Source organism: Myxine glutinosa, chromosome 2, assembly GCF_964187855.1.
Source record: "Myxine glutinosa chromosome 2, kmMyxGlut1.1, whole genome shotgun sequence".
Classification (NCBI taxonomy): Eukaryota; Metazoa; Chordata; class Myxini; order Myxiniformes; family Myxinidae; genus Myxine; species Myxine glutinosa.
The window spans coordinates 147485643-147504467 of NC_136262.1; the positions used below are offsets into that span (position 1 = coordinate 147485643).

The window sequence follows — 18825 nt, forward strand, 5'->3', positions numbered from 1 at the left end:
AAAACCCACCAAAGCTGAGAAGACTAAGATTGCAGTCGAATGATCATTCTTTGATTGATGTTTGGTAAAGAGATCTTGGATGACGTCACACTGAAACATGCTTCTTGCCTTATGTAATGATTGGCGATTGAAGGATGTTGGATTGGTTTTCCAAAATGGAAAGGCAAGCTGTTTAACTGCTTCGCCACAAGCTTCACTATAAAGTAAGGCTGGCAAGAATAACATAAAATCTCTATTTGAGAAAGAATAGAATATCTCGCTCGAAACAAAAATGAGGAAAAAAAAAAAAACTTTCAGTGCATCCATATTTGGAGAGGTGATCAAATCGACCAATCGGAAGAAGATTCTTTGCTTTTTAGTGAGATCACCCACACGTAAGAAATATTTCTGGAAGTGTGCAAAACGTCACAGAATGATCAGACATACAATTTGCAGAATGAAATGATGAAATGAATTTTGTTTGGAAATGAATGATTTTGCCAAGAAAAAATGTCGGTAGGTACAGAATTGGTAGATCAATTTGGTAAAGAATAGGTAGCTCAAAAAGGTAAAGACTAGGTAGATCAATCGGGCGAAGAATAGGCAGCTACAAGGTACAGGACAGGTAGTTCAATAAGGTATGGACTAGGTAGCTCAATCAGGTAAAAAAAATAGGCAGCTATAAAGTAGAAAATAGTTAGATAAATTATGTATAGAATAGGTAGATCAATAAGGTATAGAATAGGTAGATCAATAAAGTACAGAATAGGTAGATCAATAAGGTATAGAATAGGTAGATCAATAAAGTACAGAATAGGTAGATCAATAAGGTATAGAATAGGTCGATCAATAAGGTATAGAATATGTAGATCAATAAGGTATAGAATAGGTATTAGGTATATCAATAAGGTATAGAATAGGTAGATCAATAAGGTACAGAATAGGTAGATCAATAAGGTACAGACTATGTATATCAATCAGGTAACCAATCGGGAGCTCAAAAATGTCAGTACAGACAATATAGATTAATCATGAAACATCAATATAATTAGAGTTTATAGAACATGATAGCCCACTCCGTGTGATAGAACATGATACCCCACTCCGTGTGATAGAACATGATACCCCACTCCGTGTGATAGAACAGGATACCCCACTCCGTGTGATAGAACATGATACCCCACTCCGTGTGATAGAACATGATACCCCACTCAGTGTGATAGAACATGATACCCCACTCAGTGTGATAGAACATGATACCCCACTCCGTGTGATAGAACATGATACCCCACTCAGTGTGATAAGAACATGATACCCCACTCAGTGTGATAGAACATGATACCCCACTCAGTGTGATAGAACATGATACCCCACTCAGTGTGATAGAACATGATACCCCACTCAGTGTGATAGAACATGATACCCCACTCCGTGTGATAGAACATGATACCCCACTCCGTGTGATAGAACATGATACCCCACTCAGTGTGATAGAACATGATACCCCACTCCGTGTGATAGAACATGATACCCCACTCCGTGTGATAGAACATGATACCCCACTCCGTGTGATAGAACAGGATACCCCACTCCGTGTGATAGAACATGATACCCCACTCCGTGTGATAGAACATGATACCCCACTCAGTGTGATAGAACATGATATCCCACTCAGTGTGATAAAAACATGATACCCCACTCAGTGTGATAGAACATGATACCCCACTCAGTGTGATAGAACATGGTACCCCACTCAGTGTGATAGAACATGATACCCCACTCAGTGTGATAGAACATGATACCCCACTCCGTGTGATAGAACATGATACCCCACTCCGTGTGATAGAACATGATACCCCACTCAGTGTGATAGAACATGATACCCCACTCCGTGTGATAGAACATGATACCCCACTCAGTGTGATAGAACATGATACCCCACTCCGTGTGATAGAACATGATACCCCACTCAGTGTGATAGAACATGATACCCCACTCCGTGTGATAGAACATGATACCCCACTCAGTGTGATAGAACATGATACCCCACTCAGTGTGATAAGAACATGATACCCCACTCAGTGTGATAGAACATGATACCCCACGCATTGTGATAGAACATGATACCCCATGCATTGTGATAGAACATGATACCCCACGCATTGTGATAGAACATGATACCCCACGCATTGTGATAGAACATGATACCCCATGCATTGTGATGGAACATGATACCCCATGCATTGTGATAGAACATGATACCCCACTCAGTGTGATAGAACATGATACCCCACGCATTGTGATAGAACATGATACCCCACTCAGTGTGATAGAACATGATACCCCATGCATTGTGATAGAACATGATACCCCACTCAGTGTGATGGAACATGATACCCCACTCAGTGTGATAGAATATGATACCCCACTCAGTGTGATGGAACATGATACCCCACTCAGTGTGATGGAACATGATACCCACTCATTGTGATAGAACATGATACCCCACTCAGTGTGATAGAACATGATACCCCACTCAGTGTGATAGAACATGCTACCCCACGCATTGTGATAGAACATGATACCCCATGCATTGTGATAGAACATGATACCCCACTCAGTGTGATAGAACATGATACCCCATGCATTGTGATAGAACATGATACCCCACTCAGTGTGATAGAACATGATACCCCACTCAGTGTGATGGAACATGATACCCCACTCAGTGTGATGGAACATGATACCCCACTCAGTGTGATGGAACATGATACCCCACTCATTGTGATAGAACATGATACCCCACTCATTGTGATAGAACATGATACCCCACTCATTGTGATAGAACATGATACCCCACTCATTGTGATAGAACATGATACCCCACTCATTGTGATGGAACATGATACCCCACTCAGTGTGATGGAACATGATACCCCACTCAGTGTGATAGAACATGATACCCCACTCAGTGTGATAGAACATGATACCCCACACAGTGTTCAGGTATATACAGTGCTGTACTTCAATTTGAATAAAATAATGATTTTAATGATCGTTAAAATATAAATCCCGAGGTTTAGTGTTATTGAAGTAATCCAGAAGCAGTCATGCATACTCTGGCCTTATACATCACCCCAATTGAACCTTTATTTAAATTGAACACTGCAAAACTGGAGCTGGAACTGGAGCTGGCAAAACTAGACCAAATTATGACAGGTGATGTGTGTCCTACTATATATTGCTGAAGTACACAATTAAATTTAGACAAAAATAAAGATTGTTAAAGTCACGTAAATAAATGAAATCCGGGTTTTACCGCCATTTTCTGCAGTGTCTATCACATCACCTTATTCTGACACATCACATTATTTATTCGTATCTGTTGTCTGTGTCCTTGATGACGTCCTTAAAAACAGTATTTCCTGTTTGGAATGATTTCCTCGTGATACGGATTCTCGTAATATGTGACGGACATACAAACATCGATTACATTTTGAGTTAATCAGCTAATTATCTCACCACCTGGATGGCAATTAAATAAAAGCGCTCCGTCAGTTTGTGCACAGCGACGTCATGAATTGTCATGCCGAGTTTCACAAAGATTCGTTCAGCTGCTTCGGAGGATTAGGGGGGAAAAAAAACAAAGAAAATTGTTAATGGACCCACTGCCGGAAGGAAGGAAGGAAGGAAAGATGGACTGACCGAAGGACATCGTTATGGCTCGAACAGCTTTTTCGACTTTGTCAGACGAGCTAAAAACCTCAAGAGCAATAACCAAAATGGTTCAGTTATGTCATTTCCAATAAAACCCTCCATGCCTTACTCAGATGAACCTAAAGCACAATTGGCGTCCACGGAAGGCCGCAGTCGGCAATAGATCCTCGGCGCCACCGGAGCACGTGTGTTTTTTTAATGCCCTATGATCTGATGCCATCCTGGCTTCGAAGATCTGTGCCTGCCCATCTGCCTTCACTTGCTCATCAGTGTGCTGGCTCCAGCGAGGCAGTGTGGAATCTGGGAATGGGAAGAGAATGGTGTGTGGTTAAAATGCACTTGGGTGCTAAAACAAAGCACGGCCCTCATTGTATTACAAAGTATGTAGGTTTTTCACTCTTTCATCCTGCCTGAAGGATATCAAGAGAGTGTTTTTCATTCATCATGACAGTTCCAAAATGGCTTGTGCATGAACTAAAAAAAGTCACTCAAACTTTGTTTATGAGCTGAGACGTATTTTCCTTACGCTTGGTTGGAGTTGGTTCTGTAAGACCCAACTGAAATCTCTCTTTGATTGTGTACGAGGAGCTATCTATTTATTACATAATTATTTTGCACCCCAACCCCTCTGTTACCCATCCCATATACTCCTGACGTGGCCCTTTTATCCTTCAAGCCATTCCCATCTCTCCAGATTCCTCTGACACAATCCTACCCAACTTTCCGTCTCCCTTTTTGTTTTCCCTCTCCTTTTTCTCCCCTTATTTTCTCCTTCTTCCCTGTCCTCCCCGTTTTCCTCTCTTCTATTATCATCCTCCATTCTCTTCGTATTTAATTTTTCTCAAGTTGACCCAGTCCTTACGTAATAAATAGACCATCTTCTCGTAGCCAAAGATGTGAAACAGTCATGTGCGTTTTCCATAAACTTTCTTAAATGACCAGTTCTGAATAATTTAGACTCTTGTCCTGACCACAGACAATGATGAATGATGGAATTTCGTTCTGAATTTAAATAATTTACAAATAAGTAATTTTTTGGATAATTATTAGGAGGTTTGGTCGGTGGTCACAAATTACAATTTTTAGGTTTTGGGTTGGTGGGTCACTAATTTTACTTGGGGGGGTCACAAGTTTTCAGTTTGGTTGGGGGTCACAAATTTAAATAGATTCGTTAGGTTTTTACGAATTTAAATAATTTTATGAATGAGTAGATTATTGGACAAAGATTGGGGATAATGTGGCCCATCAAGGTGACAAACCAGGTGGTACTCCAAATTGAGGTCACACTTGAGGAGCCATCATTTGGAGCTATACCAGCATCCTTATAAGTGCTTCATCGTCTCGAAGCACTCAGGTCCGCAGGTCGGATTGTCTGATAATGTAATTTTAATGATAGGGTACAATTCTGTGGATGTGCTAAGGTATGGCCATCCGTTCCTACCCCTACACCTCCTCCCACCCTCATGTTTATTAGTACATTTCCAAACGATAAAATAACCTGTTGTTTACAAATAATTTTCTAAAACGTGCAAATTTTGTGTTCAGGAATTCTTGAGTGCTGGCAGGTTGGCATAAAGGTGTGCACACTCGCCTCTAAACTGTCCTCTAAACTGTATTGGGTTTGAATACCAATGAGTGTGCCATCCCTCGGATGGACTTGAAACTGGACGTCCTGTCTATCAGCATTCGTTCATGGACGTTGAAGATCGCACGGTGTCCGATGTGAAGAGCAGGCGGTGCTTATGGTCCTATTATTTTTGATCAGTGCTTATGGTCCATGGGATCACTACATCGCTGCTGGTGCTAAGGCCGTAAAGGGCAATCGGAAACACCTCCAGAGTCTCGCGACCATTGGTTACTCAATCTGGTTTTGCATCATTTCTGGAATGATTGTTGGTTTGGCAACTTTTTCTTTTTTTTTTGTATACAAGATCGAGGCTCGTGAAAGAGCTAACATTAATCACACAAAAAGTCAAACCGACATATAAAACAAATAATAAGGGGAGCGGTACACAAGATGGGCAGAGAGGGGGAAGGACGCAAACACAACATTTGAGAGCAGGGACATCGAGAGAACTGTGGGAGGGAGAGGGCTTGGGGGGGAGGTGGGAGAGGTATAAAACACAAGGACACCAAGGACTTCCAGGACAGAAGTTGGTATTTCAAAAAAGTGGATCTGGGGTGAATTAGCGGGGGTAGAAAAGATCAAGGTTTTGGATGGGGGATGATAAGAGATGGTGGTGAACAGCTGTTTTAAAGACCTGGAGGGAGGAGTGGGATTGAAGAGAGTGAGGGAGTGGGGAACTTTGTTGAGATCACCAGCAGTCGGCCATTTTGAGCATCACAGTGGAAGGTGAGATTGCTTGAAACACCAGAAGCAGATTTTTACATCCCATGAGTGCTGGAATTTCACTCCAAGAGGTCCAATTGGTCCTTGTGTGTGTGAGCCGATGAAGTCCTACTCAAGTGTGACTGACAATCCGTGGTTGCTGCAGACCAACTGCAACAAATTGCATGAGCGTGGAAAGGTGACTGGCTTCGTGCAGAATGTCTCTCATTTAATAACGGTCTCACCCATGGAACCACAGCTGTACCAACCGCCTGGTTCACTTACACCCGTCACATGCACTCGTACTTGGCTCCGAGCCACGTTTAATGCTAATTTCCCAAAATCCGAGTGAAGATTCGATGTAGTTTCCTCCACCGCGCACCATCTCGAAGTCTCTGGTTTGATGAACATGCATCCGCTCTTGAATTCCTCAATTCACATTAAGAACTTTTTGTATCCCCGAGTAATTTAAAACTCGTCAGTTTCTGGATTGCATTGCGCAAACTAAATGATTGTGAGTTTGCAATCAATGGAAATTCAAACATTGACGGTTCAAGTGAATTTTTATTCCAGTTTGCACATGATACCGAGTAACGGTGATTCGGGATATGAAAGCGGCGCAGGCACAGGAATTCCTGCCCAGACCCTGGCCATCAACTACTGCAAGGAATCAATAAGCTCTTGGTCCCAAGTCACCCTGTGTAGTCCTTTGTGTTTTTAAAGACCTTATAAATGGTTTTCTTGATTGAGGGATCTAATAATGTTGGACGCCATCCATGTCAGAATAGTTATTTTGCTTTTCTTTCCAATTTTTCAAATGGTGAATTTGTTTCTCCGGAAAAATATGTCTTGGGGGTTTATTGAACTTTCCTATTGACTGTGATGCTAATCGAATGTGAGCTAAATCAATCTAGGACTAGGCGTGAAAAACCTGGATAGCATATTAGGATAGTCATCGACATAAAGTTTTGGAAAAAGACAAAGTTTTTGGAAAAAGGGATTTTAGTTATAAAAAGAGTGCAATAGTTATTATGTTATTAGTACAGTCAAGTCTCATTAATACAAGGTCTTATTATCATAAGTTTAATATGTCTTTCAATCCTGACAAGTCTCACTCTCACGATCTCCCTCCAAAAGGTCCGTCTGGCAAACCCTCCGATCTACTTTCTTAACAATCCTCTTGAGGACGTTCAGTCATTCAAACACTTGCATCTCACTATCAGCCATGATCTTTCTTGGGCAAAAAAAACCACATTTCAAAGTTGGCCTCCAAAACCAGCCACCGACTGGGCATCCTCCGTCGTACAAAGTCCTTCCTTGGCACACCTGACCTCCTATCCACCGAGGATTTCATTCGCTGCTTGATGGAGTACTGCTCTACCCTTTGGGCTTGCTCCCCTGCCTCACACATTTTTCAGCATGACGCCGTGGAAACCAAGAAGTTGGGGCTTGCTTGAGTATATATATATATATATACATACATACATACATACATACATACATACATACATACATACATACATATATATATTTATATATATATATAAATAATCGGGAGATTAAATCAGACGCGGACGTAGCTTCAGGACGGTCGATCTTTAATACTCAACAAGCCTTCAACCAACAAAGGTCTTCTTCTTATTCGTCCACAAGTTCAGCGGAAGTCTTTGTGTGTGAGAGAGACCAGGTGTTTTTATTACGTGTTTTATGGCTGTGAGGTGTTGTTATTATGTGTGTATATATTTGTCAATACCATATATATAATTATATATATATATATACATACATACATACATACACACACACACACACACACACACACACACACACACACACACATACATATATATATATATACACACATACACTACGATATTTTTCATTGCTTTATGGTCCAGTCACATCACGTTGATAAAACAGAGCAGTTTGATGTTTCTTCATAAAACGTTCTTTGTGGGATATATTAAAGGACGTGGTTAGCACTGTTGGAGGTACCTGTCAATGAAAATCTCTGTGCTGTTCTTTCATTCATTTAAGAGTTGCACAACTCTTCATGTGGGTTTTTATTTTTAGTTTTTACAATAATGTTTATGTTATTTTATTTATGTGAACACTGAACTCAAACATACAAGCATGTCGTCAAATATTTGATTCCAGAATATGAAAGAAGCCAAGACAAATTCTGTTTGTGGTCTCAAGATGTATACTTAAGCCAAAAGTCTTTTTGACACCCTCTCCTACTCCCCGAAATAATTGTGTACACATGTGCGTACAGACATCAATGCAGTACACTCAAACTTAAGGCAAATTAAGTTTCTGAGTCATGTCCAATTCAACCTGGACAGTTTTTATGGTGTACTTAAGCATACAAAGACTTTAACTCCTCATAGAATTGCTTCGTGGAAATTAATACCATCCTCACTGATACAATACAATAAAAAATACACGTTTCAACAAAAAAAAACACACTTTGCACAAAAACACACTCATAAGGTCATCATTTCAGAGAGGATGTCAGAATGCACGTTTCATGACCAGTTGTATAATGATGTCATTGTTTCTGATAATGTAGAACAGTGTGGGGGAACCTTGGCTCAACCTCATCTATCTATAATTCCAGTAATCTCTGTGTGTGTGTGTGTTTGTCTGTGTGTCTGTGACCGCTGTTTCTCGACAACCACGGGTCCGATATACTTTAAACTTGCCAGGTATATTGCTGGGGACCCGAGGATGTGCCTTTTCAAGGTTTCATATTAATCGGAGAAGTAGTTACCGAGCTATGGCGATTTCTTTACCAAACTCCGCAAGCCGTTCGCTTTGGACCAAACCATTTCATGTAAATAGAGGGGGGGGGGATTGTCACCGTACTCGCAAGCCGTTCGCTTTGGACCAAACCATTTCATGTAAATAGAGGGGGGGGATTGTCACCGTACTCGCAAGCCGTTCGCTTTGGCTTTGCGAATGGACCAAACCATTTCATGTAAATAGAGGGGGGGGATTGCCACCGTACTCGCAAGCCGTTCGCTTTGGCTTTGCGAATGGACCAAACCATTTCATGTAAATAGAGGGGGGGGATATAATTTTAGATATATATATAGTACGGGCATGCCCTAGTAATTAATAATAAGAGAAAGATATCCTGTCTCATAATTGTTCACTGCAATGTGTTATTTTTTTTTTCCTGCAATGACCGCAATCCCACCTTCTGTTTGGTGCACAGCAGGGCAGAGGCAATGTGTTGGGTGTCAGATGACCATTGTTGCTCACAGTTTGTGCAGTTTCGGCTGTTGTGAGACGCAATCTGTGCCTTGCTGCTTCACCAAGTCAGGGGGTGTATTGCATTATGTAACCGCATTTGGTTTGTGGTCACAAATACATGATTATATGGTGTGCCATCCTGATGATCCCAACGATGGGTGAAACCATGGTAGGTGGCTCCATTATCCTTTCTTTGTGACCTGCAAGTCTCGATTTATAAGTTACCCGAGTATGCTCACATAATCTGTCATGCTGGTGCTATTGATAGGTCGGAAGGGCCATTTCTGGTTATACAGACTTGGCATTTAATATGGAATTTTTTTTTGTGGGGGTGAACTTACTTTTCAAGATGACTTAGAACCAAAAGTTCATTGGAATTATGTTGAAATTATTCTAGATTTTGTTAATGTGACCTTTAAAAGAAACAAAAACCACATTTGACATTTCGAAGCAAATAAATTGATCCTTGAAAGTGATGTAAACTGATATCGAACTCAATTCACGGACAGTACTGTGTTAAACTTCTGTACGTTTTACAGAAGTATCTCTTTATTTTGCACATTAGCCAAAAAAAAATTCAACAACAACAAAAGCTAAATTATGACTGGGATTACGGACAGTAAAATTACAGTTCAGTACTTCGTGTAACCCCCACGAACATTCAGGAGAGCACGTACACGTCGAGGCATGCTGTTCACGAGATTTGCCAAGGTTTGGACAGGAATCGCTTGCCATGCAGTGACAATAGCCTGCTGCAATTCACGCACAGAGGCAGGCTGGTGGTCCAAGTTGTCGATTTGACACGTTAATTCTGCCCACAAGTCCTCCATCGGATTCATATCCAGGGACATGGCAGGCCACTCCATATGCTCTACACCACGGTCAGCAAGAAAGTGTTGGATCATGCGAGCACGATGAGGCCGTGCATTGTCATTCCGGAAGACAAAGTTTCCTCGAAAGGCTGCACGAGCAAATGGAAGCAATGTTTCTTCCAGAATGACCCTGTACTTGAACTGGTTCAGGTTTCCATTCAGAACAACCAGGTCAGTTTTGCCCCCTGCATGAAAAGCAGCCCAAACGGTCACCCCACCACCTCCAGCTTGGACTCTTGGCATGATACAATCTTTGTTGTGGGGTTCATGCACTTGTCTGTGCACTCGGACGCGGCCATCTTGACGATAGACCAGAAATCTAGACTCGTCACTGAAGGTCACGTGATTCCAGTGTCCTGGCTGCCATTGATGGTGCTCTCTGGCCCACTGCATTCGGCGCTGGCTGTGTTGTCTGGTCAGGCGTGGCTTTCTCAGGGGATGCCTGGCACGATAGCCTGCTTGAACCAGTCGTTGGTTGACTAGCCTTCTGGATACAGGCACATTTGTCAGTTGCTGCCACTCAGCCCTAAGCTGATTAGCTGACTTGGTACGGCCATTGCAGACTAACCGGTGCAGCTGGGCGATCATCTCTCGTTGTGGTTCTGCGTGGACGTCCTGGCCTCGGTATTGGAGTAGGGACACCCCTCTGAGCATTTCGTTTCAGGATCTTTGACACCTGACCTTGAGTGATGCCATACTGCCGAGCAATAGCACGCTGTTTCATGCCAGAATTTCGTAAAGCCACCACTCCATGACAAACAGCATTGTCAAGTTGACGGACCATCTCCAGAGGAAGCGGCAATAACTTTTGTAGACGTGCAGCAGTTGTTTTCCACTAATACAGAATGCAACAACCCTTACATACCCGATTGTGAAGCCAATCGTCAAATGTACCTGTCCTTACATTTTGTCATGCCACCTGTGATATAATCCTGTTATTGACTTCTTGCTGCGAAAGACAATCAGTGACATGGTTCTTTCAACAAAGACATCACCGAAGGGTAAAATAAACTCACCAGATTTATATACTGAGTTCAGAAAGTAAACCCAAGTCAAGAAAAAAAAAAAATGCCATATTAAATGCCAAGTCTGTACATATATATACTAGCTGAAGTACGTGGTGCTACACAGGGGGAGAGGGAATGAAGGAAGGGAAGGGGCAGGGGAGGGGTAAGGGAGAAGGACAAAGTTACCCATGCGAAAGATTTAACCTCAGCGTTGCCGAGGTAAAAAAGGAAATTGTAATAACCTCTGCCACCACCGCCGAGTGGCTCTACACGGTACACATTTCCATAGATCATTTATGCTCCCCCCCCCCCCCCTTCCTAGCCCCCACAGCCCCGCGTGAGTCCACGTCCACAGAGTCTGTGTTACCCCTCACACAAAGTTGTATATGAACCCCGAGTTTTAAGTTTGGAACTTAAAAGATGTGGCTGTGCATAGAACACATACAAACAAAGAGAGAGAGAGAGATATTGTTGCCTTTTATAGGTAAATAAAAGAGGTATTTTTATAGGTCTTTTATAGGTACATAGAGTCGTGGCCAAAAATATTGGCACTCTTGCACTTTTTTCAAATAATGCACCATTTATTCCAGAAAATTGTTGAAATTAAAACATCTTTTGGTATCCACATTTGTATTCTTTGGTTTGCAGTGGAACAAAAATTCCACAAAAAATTACTAAATCTTGGCTTATTCCACACAGAAATCCTAAAATGGCCCAGACAATATTATTGGCACCTTTTAGAAGTTGTTAGAAATAATTAGATTTCAAGCAGGTGATTTTCCTTTACTTTGGAATTGAACTCACCTGTGGTGAGTTTCAGGTGCCTGCAATATAAAAATCACTCATTCAACCAGTTTGAATAGAGAAAATGAGTCATTCTGCTGTTTTGTGTCACTGTGTGTACCACAATGAGCATGGAGGAAGGAAAGAAAACCAGAGAATTGTCTGAGGAGGTCAGACACAAGATTGTAGTCGAGCATGGACAATCTCAAGGCTACAAGTCCATCTCCAGAGACCTTGATGTTCCTGTGTCCACTGTACGCAATGATATCAGGAAGTTTAAGGCCCATGGCACTGTAGCCAACCTCCCTGGACGAGGCAGCAAGAGAAAACTTGATCGAAGATTGCAGCGAAGGATTGTTTAAATGGTGGAGAAAGCACCTCGACCAACTACCAAACAGATTCAAAGTGGCCTTCAGACACAATGTACGACAGTTTCAACTCACACCATCCGTCACCAACTCAATGAAAGGGGGTTCTGTGGTAGGAGACCCAGGAAGACCCCACTGCTGGGAAAGCCTGACTGGAGTTTGCCAAAACACACCTGAACCAGCCAAATCCTTCTGGGAGAATGTCTATTGGATAGATGAGACCAAATTAGAGGTTTTTGGTAAAGCACATCATCTCTATGTTTACAGAAAACAAAATGAAGCCTTCAAAGAAAAGAACACCTTCCCTCCAGTCAAACATGGAGGAGGTTCAGTGATGTTTTGGGGTTGCTGCGCTGCCTCTGGCACTGGGTGCCTTGAATGTGTGCATGGCATCAGGAAATCAGGAGATTACAAAGTCATTTTGTAGCGCAATGTTCAACCCAGTGTCAGAAAGCTGGGTCTCTGTCGAAGGTCATGGGTCTTGCAGCAGGACAATGACCCCAAACACACTTCAAAAAGCACCCAGGAATGGTTCAAGACAAAACGTTGGACTGTTCTGAAGTGGCCAGCAATGAGTCCAGATCTAAATCCCATTGAACACCTGCGGGGAGATCTGAAAACAGCAGTTGGGAGAAGGCACCATTTAAATCTGGGAGGACTGGAGCAGTTTGCACAAAAAGAGTGGGACAAGCTGCCAGTAGAGAGGTGTAGGAAGCTCATTCATGGCTATTGGAAGCGCTTGACTGCAATTATTTTGTCCAAAGGCCGTGCGACCAAATATTAAGTCGAGGGTGTCAATAATTTTGTCAATGCCATTTCTTTTTATTTTCTGATTGTTCTGAATCAAAACCAAAGGTTCTGTAATATTAACAGTGAAATAAAGAATTGTGGAGACCATTTTCGTCAATGTCAACTTATTTTTCGATAAAATTGTGATTTATTTGAAAAAGGTGCAAGGGTGCCAATATTTTTGGCCACGACTGTAGGTATATAGGTACACAGTGTATTCATGCATATATATATATATATATATATATATATATATATATATATATATATATATATATATATATATATATATATATAGATATAGACATATAGATATATAGATATATAGATATATAGATATATAGATATATATATATATATATATATATATATATATATATATATATATATATATATATATATATATATATATATATATATGTATGTATATATGTATGTATATATATTGACATTACAGTATGATACAGGAAGGCCAAATATGGTTGCAATATATCACTTTTTTCAAGTGAATAGTGTGTTTTGGAAGAAAGTGTCACTTTCTGGAAATTTCACTACTTTGAATTTCCCATCGAAAGTGGGCTGAGATTGGCACTCCCACCCTCCGGGAATGTCCCTATAACTCGACAACTCTATCTCTATTTTTATCCCTATGTCTATCTCTGTGTGTGTGTGTGTGTGTTGTTTTAGTGTTCACAGACCTGTGGCCTTGGCAAGCAGTCTCGGCAGGTAGCCTGCAAGCAGCGTCTCGAAGATGGAACCCAACGCTCTTTGCCTGGAGATTTGTGTGGGGATCTCATGCAGCCAATTATCACTCGAGTTTGCTCTCCTCAACCCTGTCCTGCCCAATGGGTCATCCAAGCTTGGGGCAAGGTGAGACTGCATTTGCTCCAGTAGGTGGACATGTGCAAAACGTTTTACAAATAAAAAAAATCTCTCGAATTCCCATACAGTAATGGACACCTCTTTAAATGACAGCTTATGGAGCGCTCCCCAAAGGAGATCAATCACCCTAATTGGTATTAAGATCATTTAATGATTTCCCTGCAGTTGATAAACAAAGAAACACTTTTTCTGCATTACTCAGCATTCTAGGATGGAGCAGAGAATATGTTATCACCAGGAGGCAGGAATTTGGAGTTTAAGGTACTGGCACGCAATGGCTTCCTCTTTCAGATGACATAGTCAGATCTAAAAAAAAAAATGGCGAGTTTGTCTTCTGCCATAAAGTACAGCATACTCAATGATGAAATTACAGGAATGACAATTTGTACTTTGTCACTGTATTGTTGGGAATTGATTATATATATTGTTACGGGACCGCGGCGAGGATGTTGTTTGCCGAGCGGATGGCCGCCGCGCCCGAACAGTTACCCAGACTAACCCGATTCCTGAACGTTGGCCGAATCGCGCCACAGATATTCAATGGGGAAAAGACTAAGACGAAGGATGTAAAGAAGAAAGAAAGGCAAAGGGTAAGAAATACAAATATGATTTATTTACTATTTACACAATTGAAAGAAACCAAGGAAGAAGGAAGGATAAGAAAATATAATACAGAAGAGGAAAGGTGACACAGTGAAATGCTAGCTTATCTATACAGGCTTAATTAACCCAGGGACAGAACAAACAAAGACAGACTCACGCAGGGAATGATGACAGGAATGGCAGGTGGATGGCTGGAGGGAGAGGACGAAAACTGGAACCGGAGCACGGTCAGGCCGGGAGTGAGCAGCCGCCGCCCCCCTGGTCGATCGGCACGTTTAGCAGCCGCCGTTCCTTTGCAGCCACGGACGAAAAACTGCCGTCGAAGCTCAAAGCTGTGGTGGTTTAAAGCTGCGGTGGTTGCACTTGTTCTCAGGCTTGGCACTTGTTACTTGTCTTCAGGCTTGGCACTTGGCACTTGTTCTCTCTGACTTCCTCTCTTCCTCTCTTGCTTCGCCCTGACTCCCTCTTTCTGCTTCTTTCTCCCTCTCTCTCTCTTGCTCTCTTCGCTTCGCTTCGCCCTTTTTTTCCAAAGGCTTCCGCGCGCGCTCTTTATAGCGCCTCCGGCGATCAAGCCGCTGGTGTCCAGGACACGCCCATCGGTGAGCTCACCTCGGCCCTGGTTGGTCGCGCGGGCTCCCGATCCCGCCCTTAGAGGAGGCGTTGGCAAGGCCACGCCTTGTTCCCGGCGCTGGGCCGACTCCTCCCACCTTCGGCTCCGAGATTACCTCATGGCTAATGAAGTCTTGGGATGAAACAAACCACAGCTGTAGCAACCCTAACAAACCGCCCAGTGCAGTTGGCAATTGAGGCTTTGAGGGAATGCAGTTGGCAATGGTTGGAAGGGGAATGTGAAGGGAATCTACTCTTATTTCACTTGGTGCAATGGAGTATTTAAATTAATGGAAGACACAGCCTAACACAAATACACATAATAAGGATATAACTACCGAACAGGGATATATGGTGTCCTGCGTGTATGTTTTATGGAATTAACTACGGGAACGCCCCTTGACCTTTATACAACAACAAATGCAGGAAGGAGGGTGACATTTTACAACAATTCATTACACAACAATAAAAAAATAAAAAAAATTCTCATATCCACAACACTGCACCCTCCTCCCCTTAGGCACGTCCCGGGCCTATGAACTTTTACCTTTAGTGTGGCACGTAGGTGTAGTTCCCTCTACATTTAACCTGACCCTGAGTGTGACAGTTTTAAAACACCAATAAATATGTCCCGCTGCTCCATTGCACCCTGCCTAACAGACTCACTCCCACAGCTAACCGAATTGCGGAATTGTTTTCAAACGAAACATATACGGTGGGGAGCATTATTTACAATGACGCTACTTTATTTACAAAACGCAACCCAGGACCTATGATTGTTCTTTCTGGGGGGGGGGGGGGGAGACAGTCTGCCCTGCATCGACGCACCATAAAGCACCAAAAATGCACCAAAGCACCATCAAGTACCAATCGGTGCACAGTCATCACTGTTCATGAATAAAAATAACTAAACAACCCCAAACGCTGCTGGTGGTCTCTTGCTCTTCGGCTCCCTCTGCTGGCTATTTGTTCTTCCAGATGTTGTCTTTCTTTCATTTTCTTACTGGTGGCCTATTGGTGGAAATAAACCTGCACAGAACGTGTCCATTGTTTTGATTTATTTATGGCCCACAGGGCCGACTATGTGTGGTTCACCTGTGCGGCATAGGTGCCCTGTGACCAAGGTCTGCCAGCAAGATCTCGGGCCCTCATGGCCGGTTCCAGCAGAGGGGCCATGCCCCAACCCATGGGGTCCATAAGTGGTGCTCAGCCACAGACATGTGGTCCATAATGTGGTGCATCGATGCAGACAGCTGGTTCTGGGAGTTCCGGGCGCACAATGGCGGACTCCCGCACGCTCCCCTCGGCGCCCAGTGGCGCACAGTCCTCGGTGGGAGACAAAAGGGGGGGAAAGACAGATGAGCGAGGGGTAAGGTCACAAGGGTACACATCAAACAAGGTAATGCAAGACGAGGTGCGTACGGAGAGCAAAGTGAGAAATCTCGTCCCTACCGTATGTCACCCCCCCCCTGTTACCTACTCTACCCTTGCCTTTACCCCACATTTACAAAATCTACTCTTTACAAATTCGTCACTACTGTCACGTCTTCCCCACATTTCCCCTGCTCCAAATTCGTTGGTTCAATCCCTTTGAGCCAAAATTTGCCATCACCAATTCATCATCAATCCTCATGAGTAGGGAGAGATGGAACATCAAAGCACAATGTCACACCCACGTCATGATGCGTCTCACAATCCAAACATTTGCACAACAAAATAATAAAAACATGGCATGGTGTGGAGTCCTGTCACCTCAGGTGAGTGGATGTAGAGGGTGCGAGGAGACTTCAATCCTAACTATCCTCCAAATGACTTTAACACACTTTACACTACCTGGGGTCTTTCCCTGCCAAACCATTGGCAATCTTACTCTATGTGGTTTTAAAAACCAAATTCCCATTGGCCAAACTGTGGTGCTTCTCAATTTGGGGTCTCACTCCCCCTATTCATCTCCCGGTGCCCTTGCACAATTTCCGGGCTGAGTCGTCTAGCTCTCCCAGCAGGTCTACCCACCTGCACACCTCCACCACTGTAGTTGCCACCCGAGCTTACCTAGCTCCTCACCCTAACCTATCTAATTGGGGAAGGCCCCTCCTGGCACTGTCACCCCTTGGTGCCCTCTGGCACTGGGCTACCCGGGTCCGTCCTCCGGATCCTCGGGCCCCATCCACAACAACTACCAGCTCCCAGAGCCCACCTGCGGCCTCACCTGGCCGACATCCTCACAGTGGTGGAGTGCCCAATCCAACTACACATACTAACAGGCCACACGCCCAGCCATTTCCACAACACTAATGCACCCATCACTACACTCCTGTGCAACTACCCGCACCACAGATGCCAATATCCAACCACAATTTACCTGTACCCTCTACCTAACTCTTACACTACCCTCCCCGGGTATTCGTGATGGGGTCCATCCTCCTTTCCCCCATCCACACCTTCGCACCATCCACTCCACTCCGCAGTTTCCACCATACTCACTCCACGACCATCCATTCCATACTCCATATATTCCACACGCCATGTCTTCCACACAACCATGCCATTCTCCATACACCTGTCGTTGCACACCTGTGCAATCACACCTGGTGCCACCTGCACCCTCCTTCCTCCCTGGACCATTTGGTCAGCACAACTCACATCACTATCACTCACTCACACACTGCTCCATACACCTGTTCAGTTGCACACCTGTGCAATCACACCTTTTAACCACACACACGGCATCATCTGAACTACCTGTTGCCCTGCTAACTTAGGTGCTCCCCGTCTTCCCTTTAACTAAGCACATACCACGTCATTATCATCCAAACTAATCTACCTGCGTCCCCACTTCAGGTATTATTGTCACTACCTAATCTTACCGTTACCTAAGGTCATCTTCTCTCGGTCCCTACACACTATATCCTAACCCTCCCGGGCTAGTCTTCACTGCCATAAACCCCATAACTAGTGCTCCTTTGCCCCTGTTGTGAGAGATGGCAGAGTTGCCATCCCATCACATCGGGCATCTCTCACTACCAATTTTGCACATCAAATTCCAACCAATCAAAAATCTTCTATCCCAAAATTTCGAATCCAAAAACACTATCACCATCATCACAGTCTGCTTTATCTGAGCCTCGGTGCGTCGTCACATCATTAAAACTCGGCTTCGCAAAGCCAAGCAATGAACGCGGGTTGTTTGGTCGCCTGCAGTTGGATCCGTCCGGCATTCACGACTTTGGGGAGGAGGCATGCTCGGGCCGAGGTTCCACGCATCATCGCGGCTCGGTACCTTGCGGTCCCGAGCCCGATGACTGAGGCTCGCCCGGTCGGAACCCCGTCCCCACCAGGGGGCACCGTTCCGCTTCCTCCCACTTGCCCTTGAACCGGACCGGTCGACTCGCCCGACAAGGCCCGGACTCAACCGTGTGGGGCGGGGCCAAGCCCGAATCGGCAACGACGCTTCGAAGAGAAGCGATGCAGCATCGATCCGCGCCGGGCCTGGCATCCAACAAAGCGCACCGCGCCCCGAGTGCTTGCATCGGCTATCCGTCGCCCTAAACGCTACCCTGTTCAACGTCGATGCCTCACTTGCATACGCGACCCGTTTCACACTCACAAAGCCCGGCGTTCCAACGCCG

At 43.8% G+C, this 18825-nt stretch overlaps 1 protein-coding gene across 1 annotated transcript in view; it reads left to right on the plus strand.

Moving 5' to 3' along the window:
* Positions 1–18825, plus strand: part of LOC137417486 (ADAMTS-like protein 1) — a 466111-nt gene that overhangs the window by 338118 nt on the left and 109168 nt on the right. Inside the window, exon 19 of the mRNA XM_078772644.1 lies at positions 13790–13972. Within this exon, the coding sequence (XP_078628770.1) occupies positions 13790–13972 (183 nt within the window). The remainder of the gene's footprint in view (positions 1–13789; positions 13973–18825) is intronic.